Genomic DNA, 22,597 nt, shown 5'->3' on the forward strand with positions numbered 1-22,597 from the left:
GAAGTTTAGGAATCCAGTATAGGTACGGTAACTCATATTCATCCAACTCATTGACCGGGATATTAAATGCGTTTAAACCTGAAGTATGATTGTTAAAAGACTTTCATCTTTTAAAAGGGCAGTTGGAGTATAAGTTCGATTATCAAATGCGGAATTAATGTCAAGTTCTTTTAAAATACAGTTGTAACAACGAGTCTTACAAATGTTGTTACATCTGGAACCAAAACATATTCCTCAAGTAACCTATTTTATTCTTTTATCATATCTGGTTTACTAAACAGAAAGATATATGCACTTTTGTTTTGATGTGTCTGATACGTGATATTTATTATTCATCTTAAACGTTTCTATCCATCCTGGCAAGGTGTCAAAATCTTTTTCATATTTTACCCATCGTCTGGCATAATCTTCGACAGAATTATAATAGAGATGAAGTTCTGACGCCAAACGAGAGTCTGGGGATCTCTGAATTTAGGACTTTTAAAAACAAGTTATTTCATGTCCTAATTTTCAACTACTGTGGAATCATTTTAATTCGTTGGGGACGTAATTTCGTGAGTAAGCGATATCATGTATTAAGATAGATAACTCTACTTGGTTTAAAAATGTTCGAGGACACGTAAATTCATGGGTATGAGGGACCCATGAAATCCACAAACATCAATTCCCAAGAACAATGAGGATTCCACAATATGTCAACATCCCCAGTAATGACATATGCAGCTGGACTATTGAAGAAAGAAGATGAAAAGCAAGGGTATGTATGTGGATTATGTATAAGATGGTCTATGTCTAGAGACTGTAAAGTTTGTCTGAAATTAAAAAGTTGGAATGCAATAGTAGAAGTATTTTTGCAGGAAACACAGGGTGTAGACTTGAACTTGAAATATGCTGCAATACCAGATTAAACTTTTTATTACAAAGAATGTTGCGTAGGTTAACGGCATATATTCCTTCGTTAGTAAAGTTCAGTTTAATGAACTGACCGCATGATTTAGAAGAATCCGCGGTGGGTGAAAAAGCCTGTGATGTGCAACATCCATAATCACATAGTTCAGTTGGTATTCTGGTGTTGAAAAATCGAAATATGCACTAGCTTTTGTTTCTTCAGATAACATATTCTAAACTCTTAATGGAACAGAGTAAAGTTTTGTGCGAATATGATGTGGACCTAATTGTCTGTTGACGTAAGGTAAATGTGAATCAAGTGTGACATTGTGTATATTTGGTATTTTACTTAAATGCTGTCCATGACTACATTTAAATCTTTGTGTATTTGGAAAAAGTCCCATCCCATTCACGTTATTTTCTAGTGGATTAGTTAATTTTCCTATATTGTATACGCTGTTGTTGCATCCATGTGGAAATACAGTGCCTAGCAGCTTGATCCCGTGATATTCTCGTTGTCTACTAGAAGGGCTACTTAAAGTTGGTTTGTTGGTATAATGGCGATTTTTTCTTAGAATTCTGACTCACATGGGCAGGATGGAGTGATCTTGGGAATTGAAATGTGGTTTTCCCGACATGAATTAGTCCACAAAGGTTACATTCACGTTAGAATATTTTAAAAGTTTTGGTCCACAAACTACGTCCGGTAAGATTACTAATAAATGGTTTCCTAGTAATCAATATGTCACAGCTTTTACAATTTTTACAGAACATTTTCAGATGCTCCATCATGGGATCCACAAAGGATTCATCAAAAATGCCTCTTAATGGTATATCGGAATTTGGGTGCATGAATTTTCATTTCTGTACCAAAGCTGACTATTTGACGCTGCACATATGATACATCTTTGATATCTCGAAGGATCATCCGAAGGACACCAACCATTCGGTTAGAGCCTGTACTCCGTATAGACTACACAGTGACATCTTTTTAAATTGGGGACGTGCCACCCACTATTGTATCGATATCGTTTATCCTCGGGGACAGAGTGTATAATCACGATTCTGAAGTCAATGTTGATGTCACGAGACGTCATTTGATAGAAGTGGTACATGAAAGGCGAAGATAACTCCTATAAGCAATACGAAATAGAGAGTTGGGCAAACACGGACCCCTGGATATACCAGAGATGGGAGCAGGTGTCTTGGAGGAGTAAGCATCCCCTGTCGACCGGTCACACCCGCCGTGAGCCCTATATCTTGATCAGGCGAACGGAGTTATCCGTAGTCAAAAGCAGTGTGTCAAGAACGGCCTAACAATCGGTATGAAACACGCCAGACAGCATTTCACCCAATGATATGTTGTATTGGCTAACTAGATCGTTATAACGACCATAGAATTTGCAAAATGCTGACTTCAAACGAGAATGTTGGAACCCCTGCACCATCAACTTGTTTGTCAGTAGCCTGCTTCGATCTAAAAACTGACCATACGCAGACCAAGCTCTTGCGTATCGAATCAGTTGAGAAATATGAATATCATATGCAGGTGATAATGGAATATTGCTAAATAAATATGGGAAGTTGACGATGGAGAAGCTGAAATCATTTCATTTGTCATACAGTTGGGTTGTTAGTTTGCCGTTAATATCTACTTTCAATAAAATATTTAAGTATGAAGCAGAAGTGGACGACTATGTGATGTCTTTTATTTCGAGTTCACTGGGATATATCGAATAGACATATGAATGAGAATTATTATTGTTTATAGATAATACGTCGTCGATTGATCTAAATGTGGAATTGAAGGCCACAGCAAGATATTTTTTCTTCTCACATAGAATTTTTTTAATAAATTCTGCTTCATAGGAATATCAAAACAGGTCAGCTAAGAAGGGAGCACAATTTGTGTCCATGGGGATTCCAACAGTCTGTTGGAAGACCTGATTACCAAATACTTCGAAGATATTGTCAATGAGGAACCCCACCATATTTTTAATTTGAAATTTAGAGTAATTGTGCTTGCAATCAGCGTTTCACAGAGTAAGTTTTGGATGACTCTTTATTTTACGACGATTAGCAAACATCTTCTACAAAACAAAGTAGTGTTTCTCGTTAGCTTGGATACTGACGGGATGGGGTTATTGGTGTGTTCGTGTATATGCTACGCATAGTCCTCCTTCCCCTTCATATATTTGTGGTTCTGAGAAAAATTGTCAAAAATCAAAACCTGCAAAAATCATAAATACAAACAATTGGTTTGAAAAGATGCCATTGGATTTTCAATGAACAACTGGGACCGGGCCCAAGTCCTGAAAATTAGAACGCCCTTTCCTTGCAAGTATACAACTACAGATCATGTGGCATCAACAAATCAGTGTACTAATCTAGTATTCAGAAACATGATAAGTATTAAAAAATGAATTCATAAATAGTTATAATAGAAATCAGTGAGAGAAAATATTAACCAATTAGCTATTAAAGTCTTTAATTAAAGTTGTAAAACAGACAATGTTTTCTGAGAAGCTCTTTTTAAAATCGCCTTAATGTAAAACTTATACGGTACCAATTTTGATGCACCAGATGCGCATTTCGACAAATAAAGTCTCTTCAGTGATGCTCAACCGAAATGTTTGAAATCCGAAATAACTATGAAGTTTTGGAGCTAAATATAGCCAATAACAGCGTGCCAAAAAAGTGGAGCCAAATTCGTCCAAGGATAAGAGCTATGCATGAGGGAGATAATCCTTAATTTTGAAATGAATTTCTAATGAGGTGTCATTTCCGCAGCTAGTTGCTCTGTTGTGTGAAAATAATAAGGATGAATGGTTGAAAGTCATTTGTTCTCTTAAAATAATAAATCACAATTCAAGCGAGGTTAAACCCAGTATGATACGTTGAAAATAGACTCAAAATAACCCATCCCAGCAACATTGTACGTACATTATTATAGAATGAAACATAGCATCTGGGATGAAGGTTTTTACAAATATTTATTGTACATTCTAAGACCTCCCAGCCGCATTATCAATCATAATAAAACATTTTATAGCGAAACGAATCTAACTAGAAGAATAACTGATATAATTTCTTTCCAGAGAAATAAATAACCACAGCAAACATACATGCTTTTTTAATTACCATATTTTATCAAACCTATGAATACAAAAATAAAATAATGATGAATATAGAATCAAGATACTCAAGAACAGGGATATTATCTGCTGGTCCCATCCTTACAATAGAAAGAAACATTACGTTTTTAACTTATTCAATGATGTTAAAATTCACGACGTATGAAAATAATGAAAGAGATACATTCCTTATATGAGTTATGAGATTGATCACTGTTCGTTATCTTCACCTTTCATACATATAATCCTTTTTAATAAACAAAGTAGTTCTTTAGGAAATATATTATACCTATTTACTTTATTAAATACATCGCTCGCATGAGTCACCTTGGTTCTCCTTTTGTTCAGATATTGTGATTTTTTAAAAGAGGTTTTGCAACTTTTATTCCCATGAGAAATTTTGAACCTATATTGTGTCCCCAACCTAGCCCCATAGGGTCATAATATAACCATGATACAATGTCACAAGATAAAAAAAAATCTTGTTATGAAATTTCAAAGATGTGTCCTTATATATTCTCATTAAAACTTTAATCCCCTATTGTGGCCCCATCCCACCCCTGGTAGTCGTGCTTTGAACATACTCTGATCTGCAGTACCTGGGGATGCTTGCATATCAATATGAGTATGATGGCCCTGTTGTCATTGAAAAAAGATATAGGGCTTATGGCGGGTGTGACCTGTCAATAGTGGATGCTCACTCCTCCTAGGCACCTGATTTCATCTCTGGTATATCCAGGGGTCCGTGTTTGCCCATCTCTATTTTGTATTCCATATAGAAGTTATGAGATTGATCACTGTTTGTTATATTCGCCTTTCCTTACGTGTATAGATTCTCATTCTTAGTATAACCAAGAAAAGTATCACCCTGAAATGACCATGATCAAACAAATAACAGATAATTATACCGTGTTTGAACTTTTACTGTCTGTAAAAATTGATACATCACTATGCATTTAAAATTCTCATAACAAATCAGGAAAAAGGAAAACAGTTTTCAATGTCACAAGATGACACTTAGCATTTTCCTAGCCCAGATATTTATTGAAATAGATATCATAGTGTACGTAAATACCTCTGTAGTTATCTAGCTTTATCTACTGCGCAGCATGAAAACGAAACACCCAACATATTTTGAAGTAGTTTTATCTGCCAATTTTATGACGTTAAGATCAGAAGATGCAGAGAACGTTGGAAACAAAAACATGAGTATTACTCCAGCTATCTTGAAATTTACTGAAGTTTCCGACGTTTAGAAAGCCTGTAGCGTTTTCTAATGTGAAAATGAATTTTACAGGTTATATTTTCATCTACTGTTTAGTTGTAACAATAGTATTCGGGAAAGTGATACCAAACGTGAATAGCATGAGCAGTTTGACAGAAAATTCATTTCAAAAGGATAAATTACTTAAAGATGCCCTCGATCAGCTATATAAAGAGACAATGATTCGGCTTGAAATAGAAAAAAAAATACGAATCTTGGAGAGCGAAGTTTTGAAGCTTAAAGCAGATGATAGGAAGATATATGTGAACCAAGCCGATGGAAAAAACGAATCGCAAGGTATGATTTTAAAAAAACGATAAAGCTGGAGACGTTATATGTGTTTTGAGTTATTGCAATAGTTTCATGCAACATTTCATGACTTAAATCCTGCTGCCGTACTCAGGTGCCCGATAGGACAAAAGACCACTAGATAGAGACGTATATGTTTTTATAATCAATAATTTTCAATTTCAAATTCTTTTGACTTCATTTTAAGACGCAAATATGTATAATACTTTGACAGATCAAATCCAGAGGATTTTGGTTACTCAGCTTTGATATCGTTTTATACATGCATTTATCGCTTCCTACAAGTACAGTACCCGCAACGTTATTCTTGACATTCCTATCGTGCTCTATCGTGCGTGTATCCTATCGTATCGTGCGTGTATCCTATCCTATCGTGTATCAGGTTTTCCGTTTTCTATCGTGTTTTGCGTTTATCAGGTCTATCGTGTATCGTATTTTGCGTGTATCAGGTTTTCCGTTTATCGTGAAAATCGTTTATCGTGTAGCTTCGGAAACTATAGGGATCGTATATAAAATCTAATGAAAAAGTACGATACTTTCCGAAACCTTTATTCGTTTTGTTAAAGAAGCTATTTTTAGGAATCGAGGAAAGACGGTATATTTGAAGGAGAACATAAAGTTGTCGATTTTAAGGCAGAAGAAGAGCTATTTGTCTGTCCAGAGAGAGTGAAAATTTATCACAATTTAATTCTAAGTAGTCTGGAAAGTAGGCAGTGGTCCGTCGAGCGAACCGAGGACAGTAAATCTGAAAGCTCCTTCATCTGAAGTTCATAAACATTTGTTTGTCTAGAAACAATTATTTGTAATTAACACTAACAAAAAAATAGAAAGTTCCGATTTGAAAGAGAAAATCAGTAAATTACATTGTTTATCACATACATGTATATTTTGATAATGGTTCTTTTTCTTCCGATTTTTTCACCTGTATGTTACCTATATAGCATCTGCTCAACTTGTGCGCGTCCTTATATCTGATTTTGTGTATCAGCCGTGTTTTGACAGCTAGCATTCTCAGGGACATTGTATTTCACACATTTAGAAGATTAAGTTTAAAAGGGTGCAAGGGTGTTGTATCCCCCGAAATTCTGCTCAACTGGGCACGATTCCACTGTCATCGTTGTTTTTTTTTTTTTTTTTTTACTTGTACTTGTACACATGTACCAATAGGCGTACGTGTAGATACTGAAAATTTATGCTGGTTTTGATGATTATTTGAATTTTTTTTACACACTAAGCGTTTCAAAATTGCGAATTTAAAACAAGCCGGGTTTTGTTTATGTTTTTTAACAGTTTATTTATGTTTTGTTAACAAAATATCAATTCAAATAAATATGTTCCAATTACTTATGACTATCAATTATCATTCATAGTGTTAAAATATCTAACAGGTGTAGTGCGGTTGATTTTTTTTAAAGCGGTCGTTATGAAAATAACTTGAGATGTTGAATGAGCCGTGAACTTAGAGCTTGATGCAAAATAACCCCCTCTTCGCTACACACACAATATTACTTGGTTTTATTTCATATTCAAGGTAATATACATTAGCATAAGAGAGCTACTGAAGCATGATATCACTACCTCATATTACATTTAGCTAATTCCCTGTATAATTTATATATTAAACATTAGGTGACAATATAAATTTTAGAATCATTGGCTGAGAAAATTCATATAGATATCAAATAATGAATTCAATGCCGTATATATATTAGTTTTTTTTTTATTTTAGCTGTGATGACATGAAAAAACAAATAAAATAAAAAAAAAAAAGACGTACGACCGTGGATTAAAGAGTTTTTATGGTACAAAACCGATCGATGTTTTAAACAAATGTTACCGCGACAGGGACAGGTAACTAATAGTCATCCCGCGATGAGAACGCGGTTTTTCCGAGTTACCTATAGATTTTTCCCATCGCGAGAACGCGGAAAACAAGAAATCCGCGTTGTCCATAATGTAGGTATATACTGAGCATTGAAATCCTTCAATATTATTATCAACATAATGTAATTATGTTGTAGGTATCAAAATTTCGTTCTGTCTAAATCGTTTCTAAATTTACAACATTTCTATCAGGTTTTCCGTTTATCGTGAAGATCGTTTATCGTGTTTTGCGTTTATCAGGTCTATCGTGAAGATCGTGTATCAGGTTTTGCGTTTATCAGGTTTATCGTGTATCCTATCGTATCGTGCGTGTATCCTATCGTATTGTGCATGTATCCTATCCTATCGTGCGTGTATCGTGTCCTATCGTTTATCATGTCAAGAATAACGTTGCGGGTACTGTATTAGTAAGCATGGTTACTATATATTTACTGCAAAATAAAAAGAAACCCAATAAACATAATCTTTGATAGAATTTACCATATTTTTATATTTCAGCAATAGCCATGCCAAGTTCCGGATTTTATGCATACGGGTCACGTGACCTTGCCAACCCTGGTGGGGATCACACAATTGTTTATGACGTGGTAAAATCAAATTTTGACAACGCATACAACCAGTACACGGGTATATTTACAGTTCCTATTGATGGCATGTACTCATTTACCTGGGTGACACGTGTTGCGTGCGGTGAAGCATACACCAGTCAGCTGCTTGTCAATAAAGATGTGGTTGGTAGTACATATGCATGGTGTGGCTATAACACCGTCACTGGGAATGCTATAGTAACGTTGTCAAAGGGTGACGCAGTGTTTGTACGTACCCGGGTAGGTACGGGAAAAGGAATGATTAGAAGTAATGAATATGGAAGATCCTCCTTCTCCGGATTTATCATGACATGAACTAAAACTAGTTTTCCTAGAACGTTGCAATTTTGCTTGAAATATCTTATTTTCATATTCATTGCTTGAAATATCTTATTTTCATATTCATATATTTTCATGTGAAATGAACTTCGTGAAGTTAGAATTAAATTTGGTTATACCGGTATATACACATGTTTTTGTCTGCATTACTTGGCCTCCGTGATCGAGTGGTAAGAACATCGCGCTAAACATCACACGGCCTTTCACCTCTGGTCGGCGCGTGTTCGAATCCCGCTCGCACCGGTAAGTGAAAAAGTTTCCCAGTTTACTTTCGGAAGGTCGGTGGTCTCTTCCCAGGTACATTGTATCTGGGTTCTCTCTTCTACCAATAAAAAACCTGGGCGCCACCAGATAACTGAAAAATTGTTGAGTGTGGCGGAAAACAGCAAAACAATCAATTTTCGCATCAGATAAGATATACTGTAGTAAGCTTGAAAAATAACCGCTTTTTTACAGACGAAAGCCTCTATGTAGCATTTATCAAAGTCATGCATGTGTTTCAAGAAAAGAAAGTTAATCAAGAAATGAAGAACACTGTTAAGGCGTTCACTCATGACAAGGATATGGACGTAGTTGTCCACTTGTTTAAATCCTGTGAGGGCTTGAGGAATTGTGGGCGACAGAGACCATAGGCAAGAAAATGTTGCTAGACTCATCCGATTTATCAGCATTAAAGCTGACATGAATTAATAAATACGTACACCTTTCTCATCTTATCCGCCATATTTCTCTCAGGTAGCTAATTTACTCTACCCGTATATACCCCAAATGTGATTGTCACACCTGAGTGATTTTTCTAGGTGGACTCGACCAGTGCACATCTCCGATAGTAATATATAGGGAATGCGAAACAAAATCACATTTTAAAACATTACGCTTTGCTCAAAATGACAAAATATTTATTGTATACCAATGCAACATTCCGAAAGTTTAGATAATTTAGAAAAAAAAATGCAAAAAAAGCTTTTCTTGCATACTTGCAAGTGCATGCAAGTATTTGCAGTTTCGTATGAAATAAATGCGGAGAAATCGTTTGCCAATTAGATACTGATAGAATGTAATAAGCAAAGAGCATAAAATATATTATTTATATCATTTCTTGCAAAATACAGGTCCATGTCACATGCATAATATGTAATGCACATGGCACATTCGCCAAAAAAAAAAAAAAACCGTATCAAATACGGACGTCTATTCAACAGGTATCGGAGATGTGCACTTACCGAAAATATTAGATTCTCTTTATTCTGATAAATCCACGAAACAAAATGATAAACTCCATTTGTATCTCGTTAGAACTTTAAAACACGTTGTCATTCCATTATACAGACTGCGACACACTTCACCCGTGCCAAACAGGGTGTCTTCAATCAGGGGAGATGTCAGAGTCGAAAATTTTTCCTGTATTGAATGCTTGTCTGGTCGAGGTTTTGCAGTTTATAGAAATCGGGAATCTAATCATATACACTGAGCATCTGGTTGGATATATTGCGTGCTCAATTCAAAATTTATCGATGAGCATATACAAATTTGGATATACAATAAGGGGATAATGATCGAAAATATACATCTGTTTAAAAATGCCGGTATTACATTTGCAATCCATAATAAACAGTTGATTATACAAAGACACATATAAAAGGAAATGTATAAACGAAAATATAGTTTTATTGTTTCTTTGGGAACCACATAATTATTTACGGTCTCTGTATGTCCATATTCATTGATTAAACAGGAGAGAGAGAGAGAGAGAGAGAGAGAGAGAGAGAGAGAGAGAGTGTGTGTGTGTGTGTGTGTGTGTGTGTGTGTGTGTGTGTGTGTGTGTGTCCTACTTCGATGTACAATATATCATTTCACAGAAGGAAAGAACATTGATCACTGATATAATGGCAAGCTTACAAGCATTAAAAAATTCCAGCTATTTCAAAATTTGTTATTGGCAATATATTAAAAACTTATAGGAGTTGATGCTTATAATTGAATTCATTACAAATTTAAAAACAATATCAGTTTAAACTGTGCATGTAGAAAATACTGACTCTGTATGTTAGAATAGCGCAAAAAAGTAAATTGTCAAAAAAGTGGGGAGAGCAGACCAGCCCAGCCTTCCTGCCCACCCCAACCCCCTGTATACGTGTCTGAAACAACATAACAATTCGTGTTGAAAGAAAGGTGCATATCTGCATTTCATTAAATTCCATAGGAGCTCGAATTTATGTGTTCCCCTATTAATTATTTTGTATGCAAGATTCGTTCCCGAATTTAGAATCATGCTTTCAGTCAGAGCAGAAATGAATTCATTTTGAAGTACATCTAGTTTGAATGTAAATGTGGGGTTCCTTCTTTTAATTTCATCAAATTCATTAGAACCCCCTCCCCCAAACTATGCAGCTTTGTTTTTATTGATATCTAAATCGGCATATGAATCCGGATATAAATTACATGTATATAATGTTTTTTCGTGATCATATTGATATCGATACTAGAAATGTTTATACTCTTGCCTTTTGCATATCCTACTAATGCATTACAGTAGATTGACACTGTATCATATCAAATAAAACCTCAACACGAATTTTACTGATTTATGAATACTAACATCTTATCGAATACATTTGAATTTGAAATTTCGACGTACAGTGGTATGTCTATTTTCAGAATATATCCATTGCGCCAAATCTACGAAATGAAAATAATCATTGTGGCATGTTACAGAAACGTTAAAACACACATATGCTATAGTCCTGCAATGCATGCATGCGATTTTTCTGAATACATGTATCTATGTATTCGTGAATGAAGTTCCTACGCTTAAAACTATCTTGACCATTATGCATTTTGTTTTGTGATTTTGGTTTACCATTCCTTACACTGTGTAAATGAAGGCAAAACTTGGTAAAGGGTGCAATTCTACACCATACAATTAGTATGCATGCATGTGTTGAAAAGCAAAATGTACATGTAATAACCAGACATGTATCGTCATTTTTCATGGGGTGGTTTCTTCAAAATTTCTTGTCATTCTTTTCATTTTCTCTATTCTTTATTTTTTTTTGCTATGAAGTATTCAGTATCAACTATATCAACTGTATCAACTGTATCAAGGTGATGGATCTACAAAACACAGTTACAAATGTTGTAGAAAATGAATTACCAAAAAAATAATTATAAGGATTTTCAGATTCAGATTATTATTCTACATCAATACCATGATATGAACTATTTATCAAATAAGTTATGAATACTCAATTTACTTTACTAATACATGAATAAATGCAAGTACTTTATGTGCTGCTCTATTTACAATTATATCTATGTGCATCACCTTCATGAACCTTTACTAAGTATACAACTAGTACACACTATTGCACAAATATTACAATGTAGGTTCATGGTTCATAAATAATAAAAACAAAATATAAAGCATACAAGATATCATACTATCTGCCCACTATACCTACCCCAGATAGGGAAACACTGGTATGTCAGAACGTCTCCAAATAACAGACAGACAGACTAGCGTGCTGACACAGCATTGACTGATATCTGTAAACAATACCCTTATCTTAATAATTTGATAATAAGAATAAAATCATAATAGAAAAGCAATCGGCATTACTCTGGTATTTCACCCAACTTGCAGAGTTTGACAACATTGCTATTAAATAATCCAATTTCATATTACACAATATATCTTAAAAATATATATCACACAAATACTACACACTCTGTATGCATCTCAATTTCTAATCAATACTTACAATGTACTTTATCATACAGGACAATCTTTGTGCAGTTTTGACCACAGACCATAACACAAATGGCGCGCACGAGAAAAAGAGTCTCTATGACCAAGTTTTGACATATTTCAAAAACTTCTCTTACAAACATAATACCATTTTAAACATGTAAATAATGCAAAATATAAGTTACAATATTTTCATTACTCTGAATCTGCACAAAACTTAATATACATGACTGCATTATTTTTGAGAGTGCGACTATGAAAAAAATTTATTGCGTAACAACTTTGCTATCGTATATAATTTGCAGTGGTCAAGTGGTAAACACACCGGATTGGCAATTCCAGACCACAACAACCCCGGTTCGAATCCTAGCTATGCTAAAATATTTTTTTTCTTTTTCTAACATACACATAAAAATATGGTATTAAAATACATCTCTTACAATAATAATTAAAAAAGATGAACGGAAACAGCAATAAAATAAAACAAAAAAACCCAAACAAACCAAGATGTATTATCCGGTGTTCAAAGTCCTAATGTGAGGGTGAAGGGTTAAAGAGTCTTTTACTTTGACTGCCTCAATAATTGCCCCCTACACTTCATTTTCTTCCATCGTTGGGGGTGGGATGGGTGGTTAGAGTCCTCTACTATGAGTGCCTCATAATATCTTCATTTTTTAACTGGTGGTGGTGTGTGTGTCTTCTACTATTATATATATATATATCATCCAATACACTCGTGCAGTGTTGTACATGTATATGCAAATTATCTATGACCAAACAATTTATGTACCTAAATGATTTCCTGATTTATAATTCTGCAATACTCTGACAAGTAAATCATACGGTATAAGGATTCACGCACAATACAGGGTAAATATTCTACTCAGATACTTCCCCTGATTGACGATCGGCACGGGCTAAGTGTGTCGCAGTCTGTACAATAGACAATGTTGTTTACTGTTGGAATACAAATGGAGTGTACCGTTTTGTTTCATGGATTATGCTAATAAAGGGAGTTTTACTACTACTTTGAGTATTTTCGACAAGTGTTCACGTACATCTTCGGTCCTTTACAGATATTACGAGTAGACCCAGGTAAATAGTCACCCGCATTCGATGCTTTTTCATGGCGAGCATACATGACCATGTCTTCTTTATACGTACAGTAGCATTTATGTATTTGCATTTTGCTTGAAGTAAGTGTGAATGGTATAGATTTTATACCCTTTGCTTATTCCATTTCATCAATAGATCTAGATAATAGATGAAATATTTCTCCGCGTTTTTGTATAGTTTTGACATATTTATTGCAAATGTACGCACATTCACGTAAAGAAAAGGCATTCTATATTTATTTATCCAAAGCTTTTAGAATGATTTACTACTGTACGATATGTTTATTGTAATTTTGAGCACTGCATGTTGTTTCAAAACGTGATTTCATTTCTTCTTGATGTCCTATAAATTAGTATCGGAGATGTACGTGTTACCTGTCGAAGCTACCCGCACAGGTAAATCGAAGTCACTGATGTGAAGTGAAGCGTAGCAAAACTCGTCCCCTTATATACCATGCGAACCCTGATACATATAACAATAGAATATCCAACTAATATGGCGGATTAGCAAAGAAATATGGCGGACATATAGAATTATACTATATTTATTAATTCATGTCAGCTTTAAAGTGATCCGGATTGGTTATCGTAGACAATACAGAGCTGGACTTTCCTTTATTGTCTGATGTTCCTGTTTGTATTTTCAGTGACGATTCACATCTGTGGTCGGATATCTATATTTTCTATCCTTGTCACCTACTTTCCATGATTGTTTTAATGAAAAGGCGTTCTTTTACATGTAATGTAAAACTTATACGGTACCAATTTTGATGCACCAGATGCGCATTTCGACAAATAATGTCTCTTCAGTGATGCTCAACCGAAAGTTTTGAAATCCGAAATAACAATAAACTTTAAGAGCTATTTTAGGGGAAAACAGAGTGCCAAAAAGTGGAGTCAAATTCGTTCAAGGATAAGAGCTATGCATGAGGGAGATAATCCTTAATTTTGAAATGAATTCCTAAATTTTACCACAGCAATTAAATATACATCCGTATTTTCAAGCTAGTAACGAAGTACTTAGCTACTGGGTTGTAGAGACCCACGGGGACTAACAGTCCACCAGCAGAAGCCTCAACCCAGGGGTCATAATGTAAAACTATTAGATATCAATGTACCATGTGATTAGGTCATGGATGACTTGTTGACCCTTTGAAAAGTTTACAAAGAAATGGACTAGTTTGATATTTACATGTAGTAGGTTTATCTAAGGAAGATTATTTACAAATGTACATGTAACTATTGTGTTCAGAATCATATGGGTATGCTGAAAATAATAAAACATAACTCAAAACAATTTCATGTCGTATCATAGTCTTAAAGATGTACACTCGAGAGGTTTGTACAACGATATGTGCACGATTTTACTGTGTTTATGTTTTAACATCATAATTAAATTCTGTACCCCTTTAATACTGTATGATATTAAATCGAAAAACCTTACATTTGCATGCAATACATCTGGTGTGTCCAGGGGTCCGTGTTTGCCCAACTATCTATTTTGTATTGCTTGTAGGAGTTATGAGATTGATCACTGTTCGATATCTTCACCATGCAATACATGGAATTCTGAAAAAGACGATTTTTTAAGCGGGTGGGTTTTTACAATAAATGGATGAAAATTGCAGTACAATTTTCTCTTTGAATGAACTCTTTATTTACAATTTCTTTGACATAGATCACAGACAAAATATTGTAAACTTCTGAAATTGATCTTGATACCAGGAATTCTAGAGATTATAAAAACTTATAACCATAAAATGCGAAAAGGTCACAACCGATGCAAACCAAATCATGAAAAATGTCGTCATTACGTATACCTATATACATGAAAGGTGAAAATAACAAAACAGTGATCAATCTCGTAACTCCTATAAGGAATACAAAATAAAGAGTTGGACCAACATGGACCCTTAGCTATGGTTAAGGTAGCTCACTACATCAAGACTTATACATTTGATGACTCTACGTCACAAGATGGCGATTCAAATGTTTTTGTTTGTTTGTGAAATTACATGTATCGATGGAGTTGTTTGTATATCTACATAGATCAGTGGAAAGGGTATCGAGTTACTGACCCGCAGACCCTGCGTTCAAATCCGCCAGTGTCTTTTGCGTTGAAATAAAGTGTCGAAAATCGTATTTTTCTCTCCAAAACTGCATATTTTTTGCCATTTTGACATATGTACTTATTAGATATTATCATATCTTTCATGATTAAATCATTTAGTGCTGATTTGATGAACTTTTTCTATGTGTAGTGAGCCATCTTAAAGACGAAAAAGAGATATAATTGAAAAATTAGGAAAAGGACTTTATGGACGTACAACTGAGATAATATCATAGAACTTTAGAGCAATAAGTGTCTACGTTGGTCTTGGTACTCCATTCGCCCTGCAAGGCAATTCCACATATTCACCAGGTTTGAAATAAAGATTTAAATCCGGTTGCATGTCAATGGCAGGAGGGCGGTTGGGTATCACTTGAAGATTATTAACGATGATCAATCTCATACATCCCATAAAGAATACAAAATTAAAAGAAGGGCACACATGGACCCTTGGATGGGATCAGATGCCTCGGAAACGTAACCACCACCTGTTGACCGGTAACACCCGCCGTGCACCCTATCGTATAATGATCAGGTAAAGAGTCAAATCAGTGTCTAAAGAACGGTGCAAAATTGGTATGAACCATCTTAAACAGCAATCGACTCAATGACAGCTTGCATTGGCAAATAATGATCATTATAGCCACCATAGAATTTGTGAAATGCTTACTTTAAACGAGAATGTTGAAACTCATGTAACATCAACTTATTTATCAGTAACTTACATAATCTCGCGTATCAAATCAATTGAGAGAAACACCATACACAGCTGATAAGGGAATATTGCTACACAAATATGGGAAGTTAAGGATGGAGAAGCTGAAATCATATATGTAGTTGTGTTGTTAGTTTGCCATTAACATCAGTGTTCAATAAGATATCCAAACATGAAGTAGATATGGAAGACTGTGTGGTGTCTTTCATTTTGAGTTTACAGGGAGATAGAGTACAAGTCCTCATTTATCAAGATGTACATAAATACTGATTGAAACAAATCATTTGTACGCAAGGATTCACTTTAATACCAACGACTGATGAAGCGTTTAACTGTGAAGACAGCTATCTTAGTTCTACAACATGTGATTTATCGTAGAAATCGTACGTGTAGTTACTTAAGGTGAAGTTTGATACGAATCTTCACAACAGGAAATATATGTAACATACGCAGGAAATGCACATATTTCGTTGCCTTTAGTCGCTCCAACAGAATATTACTTGAAACTGTGAAGCTTTTCACATCGCACAAAATATAATTTGGAATTTTAGAATGTACAACAATTTGCAGTTTTTGATTTTATTATGTTTTAAACTACATCAAAATGTACCACTGCATGAAGCATTATCGACAATTATATCAGACACAGTAAAAAAATAAGCAAATGACTAATCGCGATCCACAAGTCAATGTGACGATAAAATGAGACGTGTATTCCCCTTGAGAGGCAGACAAAGCAACCCTACCTGACCAGTGAGAAATGTATTTTATAGGAAAAAGGCAAATTTTAGAAATATTTGATGTACTATTAATTCGAATATAATTTTTGTTTTAACCTACCATTCAAATATCATACAAAGAATGCATACTAGTATATTAGATACGTCGTGTTTGACAAACAATCTGTCTATCAAACAGGAGTGTTTTATTGGACACATTGATTTTTTCGTGGACCCCAAGATCAACACAGAATTAGATAAGCGAGGTTAAACAGGATGCTATGAGGAAAAGGCAGCTTGTGGATGTATCTTTTCACCAGAGCCAATCGGAACATCGCCCGGCCTTTTCAGTCAATCAAGAAGAGAAAACCTCGTCTTTTCTCGACCGGAGTTTGATGAGGTGGTCTTTATATTTATAGATTGGAACCTAACAAGATAGATCCTGACCGTGCACATGGGGGAGGGGACATGCACAAGTACATGTTTACAAAAATCAGCAAATAAACATTGTCAACACTATTGAAAATAATTTCTTTGAGGTTTTTGGAATTTTTTTAGTGCTCTTGATAAAAAGGAATCTTATCTATCCATTTACACATGCATGACGACATGTTCACCTCAGCAACGCTAGTCAAAATCCGTAATTTATTGCTGTTGTATCTTAAAATGGACACCATTTGTGAACTTGCACCGATCTTTTGAAACGAAAAGCAACATTCAAGCTTGTGAGCATCAATTACTTTGTTGTCAGATTTATGTCATTGGATTAAAGTATTTTGTTGTCAGATTTAAATCACTGGATTAAAGTATTTTGTTGTCAGATTTATATCACTGGATTAAATTTTTTGTTGTCAGATTTATATCACTGGATTAAATTTTTTGTTGTCAGATTTATATCACTGGATTAAATTTTTTGTTGTCAGATTTATATCATTGGATTAAAGATCCATATCAAATACAAGGATGACTCTTAATTCTGAGGTCAAAAGTCAAAGCTATAAATATTTCATGTCCATTAGTCCTATATATAATTTCAGTTCTAGCAATATAACTTATGATAAAATATTGGCATGTTTCAAGAATTTTGAAAATCTGTTTTCAAAACGAATTTTTATTTCAACCAAAGAATATCAAGTTTCTATAAGAGACACATGCCAATGACCCACTGTTATTGCAGTCTTTTTTTTAAAGAACAACAACTGGTCTATTTTATAGAAGGTCTAAAAGATTACAGTTCTGCAATGTAGAATAAAAAGAAGAAAGTACTTCCAGCTGCTGGTTTGCGGGGGGGGGGGGGGATTGATTAATCGGAGATTATAATACAATAAGAATTATTTCATTATGTTGTTTAATAACGAGGCGATATGCTAGCGCACATTGCTTATCTCGTTGAATAAACATACGAACACAAATTGTTTGACTTTTTCAACAGATTAAATTTTGCAGCAGCTGCGATGAGTTTTATGGGTGTAGAGATATCCTTTCCTATATGATACTTTAGTAAAACGATATTTGCTTGTAATATTTCACTGAAACATATTGTAACTCCGATGTGATGATTGATGTGGCTACTTCAGTCTCACTACGTGATATAAGGTTGTATTGCTAGGAATGCATTGTATTCTAAGAGTTCCAAAACACGACTTCTGTTTTCTTTCAATATCGTGTATGTTTTATTTCCTTTCATGCATTTTCTGATTACTTGTTCTAATCATAGACAAGATACATATGAACCTTATTGCTCACCTGAGCCTTTTAAATTTTCACATTGGATGACTCATTACATGTTTAGTATATTAATCCGATTTCATTATCAGTCACCATTTCACTATCATATTACACAAATGGAATCGTAAGCCGTTCCGTCATATTCATATTTATCGGGATGGGCACTGATTGGCGGAGAGAGAAGTGTGAAATGTCAGTATGGTTTGTGTTTGGGTATTTTGAGTTTCTATCGATGCGATTGTATGACATTTCTAAGTGATGTTGTGTGCGAGTTGTTTTACTGGTTTTCATGCAATATATGCATAATTCCCAAACTAACCATGCAACACTCCTGCCAAACAGTTATTTGATTATTTACATATAAAATCATACTTAAGAAACTTTATAGTTTACTATAAAGATTCGAGTTTTACAGTCACCCCCTCCCCCTAATTTTGGACAGAATGTAATAAACATATGAGTCTATACAACCAGCTTCTTTTCTTTATGAAACGGGATGGTCACAAAAACACTACTTCAATTTTTATTATGGTGCCATCTTCGTCCATTTGAATTCAAATAACCACTCAGTGTTGCTCTAACCAGAAATGAAATAGTGTTGCGATTTCTATTTTATAAAAGGTTGCTTGACGAGATTTAGGTAGATTTGATCTCACCATTTGGCATTCATTGTCATCAATAATTACGCTGGCGTCAGAGAAAAGTAGCTTCGAGGACCAATCTAATTAAAATTAGATCTTCCATCCACTCTCCAGATTTCGATACGTCTATAGAAAACTGGGGAGCAGATGGAAGATCTAATTACGCGACGTATCGAAAACTGGGGAGCGGATGGAAGATCTAATTTTAATTAGATTGTTTCGAGGACCAAGCATCAATTTCCTGTCACAGGAATCCAAGTTGATGATGTGTTTTAGACAGGGTTTTCAATGGCACTAAATAATTCCCCAAAAAAGAGACCAGGAAAGCTTTATTCATAATACCCAGATCGAGGTCCATAGTATAGTAAATAATGATTCGAGGTGTACACGTATTCATTTTTCAACCTGTTACTCAAATTGTGTGGGAAGAAATACTGACATTATATCTGCAACTCCGAGCATAACTACCAGCTAACGATTTAAAAGAAGAGTTCTGGGATTGACTATTATATCCTAAACACAGAGACACTATTTTTCACCGAATTCAAAAAAATATCACAAAAGTAAGGAGGATGCAGTTTGCATGTATTACTTTATTGTACTGTTTTGCAGTTTTATCAGCCATGGTCATCGATGGAAAGTCAATAACAATTAAAAATGCTACTATGAAAGGCATATTAACCGAGAGATTTTCAAAAGAGAAACTACAGAAAGATGTTTTGCATCAGCTCTATCAGGAAACAATGCTTCGGTTTCAGATAGAGAAAAAGGTAGAAAGTCTCAAACAGAGAGTGTCAAAATTGGAAGGTAGAACTGAGAAAACAAAAGATGAAGTTAAAAGTAAGTAATGCTTGATTGTCTTCTCTTTAATGTAAAGAATTCTAATATTCTAAAACATGCAAAGTTTTCTTTAAAATTTCAGCATACCGATTTCAATATTGACAGCAAGTTAAAAGTTAAACTGTGTATATTTTCTTGTTCATTGACATACATGTAACATTCATAGTTTGAGAGAAAATGCAAAACTACCATATTACTGGGTTTTTCCTGCGGGTGCGAATTTTTTCGATTTGTCTCCAAAATATGTACATGTAATTTTTGCGATTTCACACAATGACAAAAGTGCGAATGTACGTTTGCACGTGGAAGTCCAGTTCATTACCGAGTAATACTTTTTCCACGCTTGCGAGGGATTACTATAGTAATTCGTCTATATCACAAATCTCAGTGTGTGAAAAATCAAGTTGCCTATTCCTGGATTGTACTTATCACGCAAATTCCTTAAGGTACTTTTACGTAGTCCTGGAAGCTCTGACTGAAATCGTTTAAGAGTGGATGAAGGTCCGTGTAAACTGGTGTAATGGCCTATCTTGGCTGTTTCTCCCTGCGAAAAAGTCACGTACTTTCCCCTCGGAGCCTGAGTTTTTCAAGAACATCAGCCACTTTTTCGTTACACTCAGTATTCTTTCTAGGCGACATAATTCACTTAATGGTCCGGTAGGATCAGGAAGCTTAACACTGAGAGGTTTCAAATATTTCAAAAGTGCCATGTTTGCACACACAAGTTATGCATGCTATTGATTCACGAGCACTGGTCACTACATGATAACAGCTGACAAGGTACCTGTATTACGCAACGAAGCATTAAAATTGGGTTCTACCTCACAGGGAAATTTTAAGCGCAATATTTAAGGTGGGTTTTTTTTTCTGTTGGAGACTTCACCGCAGAATTTCGCAAAAAATAGCACCCCGCAGAAAAAAACCCAGTTATACGGTATTTACACTTACCAATTTTCTGTCAGTGATAAACTTTTCATGGTTCATTGGTTTTTGATTCTTGATTTACATGTATATCAAGATAGATTAATTAGAGTAGTATGATCTTTATTTTGAGGAAAAAAGGAGTATTTTAGCAACTGAGAATTTAAAAACAGTTGAACTAATATTTTCTCCTTCAGATAATATGTATTAAAGGGACTGGTTCACGATTTTTGACAAAATATTTTTTATTTTTTATGTGAAACATTAAGAATATAACTCATTTAATGTTGACAGCCAACATTTTGACCTTCTAAAGCAAAAATAAAAGCAATATTTTAGCCTTAAATCTGTGTTATGTAAACAAAGACTCGCACTTTGATAGGTACGCGATATTCTCTATTATTTTTAAATACTGCATTGAATGGCTTTTTATTTGACCAGAAATATTTGAATTTGTAATCACAATATGAAATGAAACAGTAACTCGGTATAATTTCATGCAATTTCAGACAAATTAAAGAATGGGTACGGATTCTATGCCTATGTTTCACGTGATCTTGGTAATCCTGGTGGCGGTCACACAATGGTGTACGACAAGATGAGGACGAATTTTGAGAACGGATACAACACACATACAGGAATTTTCACTGCCCCAAGAGCTGGCCTTTATTCCTTCACTTGGGTAACACGTGTTGAGTGCAACAATGCATACACGAGCGAACTTCGGGTCAACAACGAAGTTGTGGGAAGCACGTATGCGTATTGTGGTTATAATACCGTAACAGGGAACGTGGTTGTTAAGGTCAACAAAGGCGATAGTGTTTTCGTCCGCACTCTTTCAGGAAAAGGGAATATCAAAAGCAACCAGAATGGGAGATCCTCATTTTCTGGATTTCTGATCAAATGAAATACAAGTTTTCATGATAATATCCTTTGTTATATATCAAAATCGTTTTAAAAAAGATTAAAGTGTTGGTTGTTGAATCAAAATTACTTATGTGATGAATATATATGAAATAAGGTAAGAGTATTAAAGATATTGCACAATCGGAGTTGATTCATCATTTAGGAAAAACATGGTTTCGCGTTTGCTTTGGGTTTTCTAAAAATAAAAGTGCTATGAAATGGAACAAGGCTGTATTTTTCTAAAATACGTAAATTGACAGTGAGGTTTTTTTGTATTAGTATGGCAACCATCAAAGATTTTGATTAATTAATGCGTTTTCGGTGTGAGTTAAGAAAGCGCTACGAATCTAGCTATTTGTCTGTCAAAAACAGACCCTCCACTGCATCATTTGCATTATGATGTCAAAACATAAAAAGTGACGTCACTTATATCGTCTTGTTCCGGATATAATCGATATCAGGAATATTGAAGATAACGAATAGTGATCAATCTGACAGGAGTAAACATTTAACGGTCATATCCGCCCTGAATTCTATATATTGTAAACGGAGTAATCCGTAATCGAAATCAATATGTAAAGAACGGCCTAACTATTAGTATAAAACAAGTCAGACAGCATTAGACCTAATGAAAGGTTGTATTTGCAAATTAGATCATTATAACGACCATAGAATTTGTGAAATGCTGACTTCATGCGAGACTATTGAGACCTCTGTAGCATCAACTTATTTGTCAGTAGGCTGCCCAT

At 34.7% G+C, this 22,597-nt stretch overlaps 1 protein-coding gene across 1 annotated transcript; it reads left to right on the top strand.

The window, feature by feature from the left end:
- Positions 1-4,589: 4,589 nt before the first annotated feature.
- Positions 4,590-21,991, top strand: LOC125654864 (heavy metal-binding protein HIP-like). Its single transcript, XM_048884969.2, has 4 exons — positions 4,590-5,583; positions 7,978-8,106; positions 19,794-20,021; positions 21,452-21,991. The coding sequence occupies exons 1-4, from the start codon at positions 5,307-5,309 to the stop codon at positions 21,847-21,849; spliced, it is 1,032 nt and encodes a 343-aa protein (XP_048740926.2). The 5' UTR covers positions 4,590-5,306; the 3' UTR covers positions 21,850-21,991.
- The last annotated feature ends 606 nt before the right edge of the window (positions 21,992-22,597 follow it).

The sequence above is a fragment of the Ostrea edulis genome, chromosome 7 (assembly GCF_947568905.1).
Source record: "Ostrea edulis chromosome 7, xbOstEdul1.1, whole genome shotgun sequence".
Taxonomy (NCBI): domain Eukaryota; kingdom Metazoa; phylum Mollusca; class Bivalvia; order Ostreida; family Ostreidae; genus Ostrea; species Ostrea edulis.

What these genes read in the sequence shown, in the direction of transcription:
- LOC125654864 (XM_048884969.2), top strand. Translation starts at nt 5,307, where the DNA reads ATGAATTTTACAGGTTATATTTTCATCTACTGTTTAGTTGTAACAATA. An exon ending in TGGAAAAAACGAATCGCAAG is followed by an intron (nt 5,584 to 7,977) that starts GTATGATTTTAA and finishes TTTATATTTCAG; the next exon opens with CAATAGCCATGCCAAGTTCC. An exon ending in AACAAAAGATGAAGTTAAAA is followed by an intron (nt 20,022 to 21,451) that starts GTAAGTAATGCT and finishes ATGCAATTTCAG; the next exon opens with ACAAATTAAAGAATGGGTAC.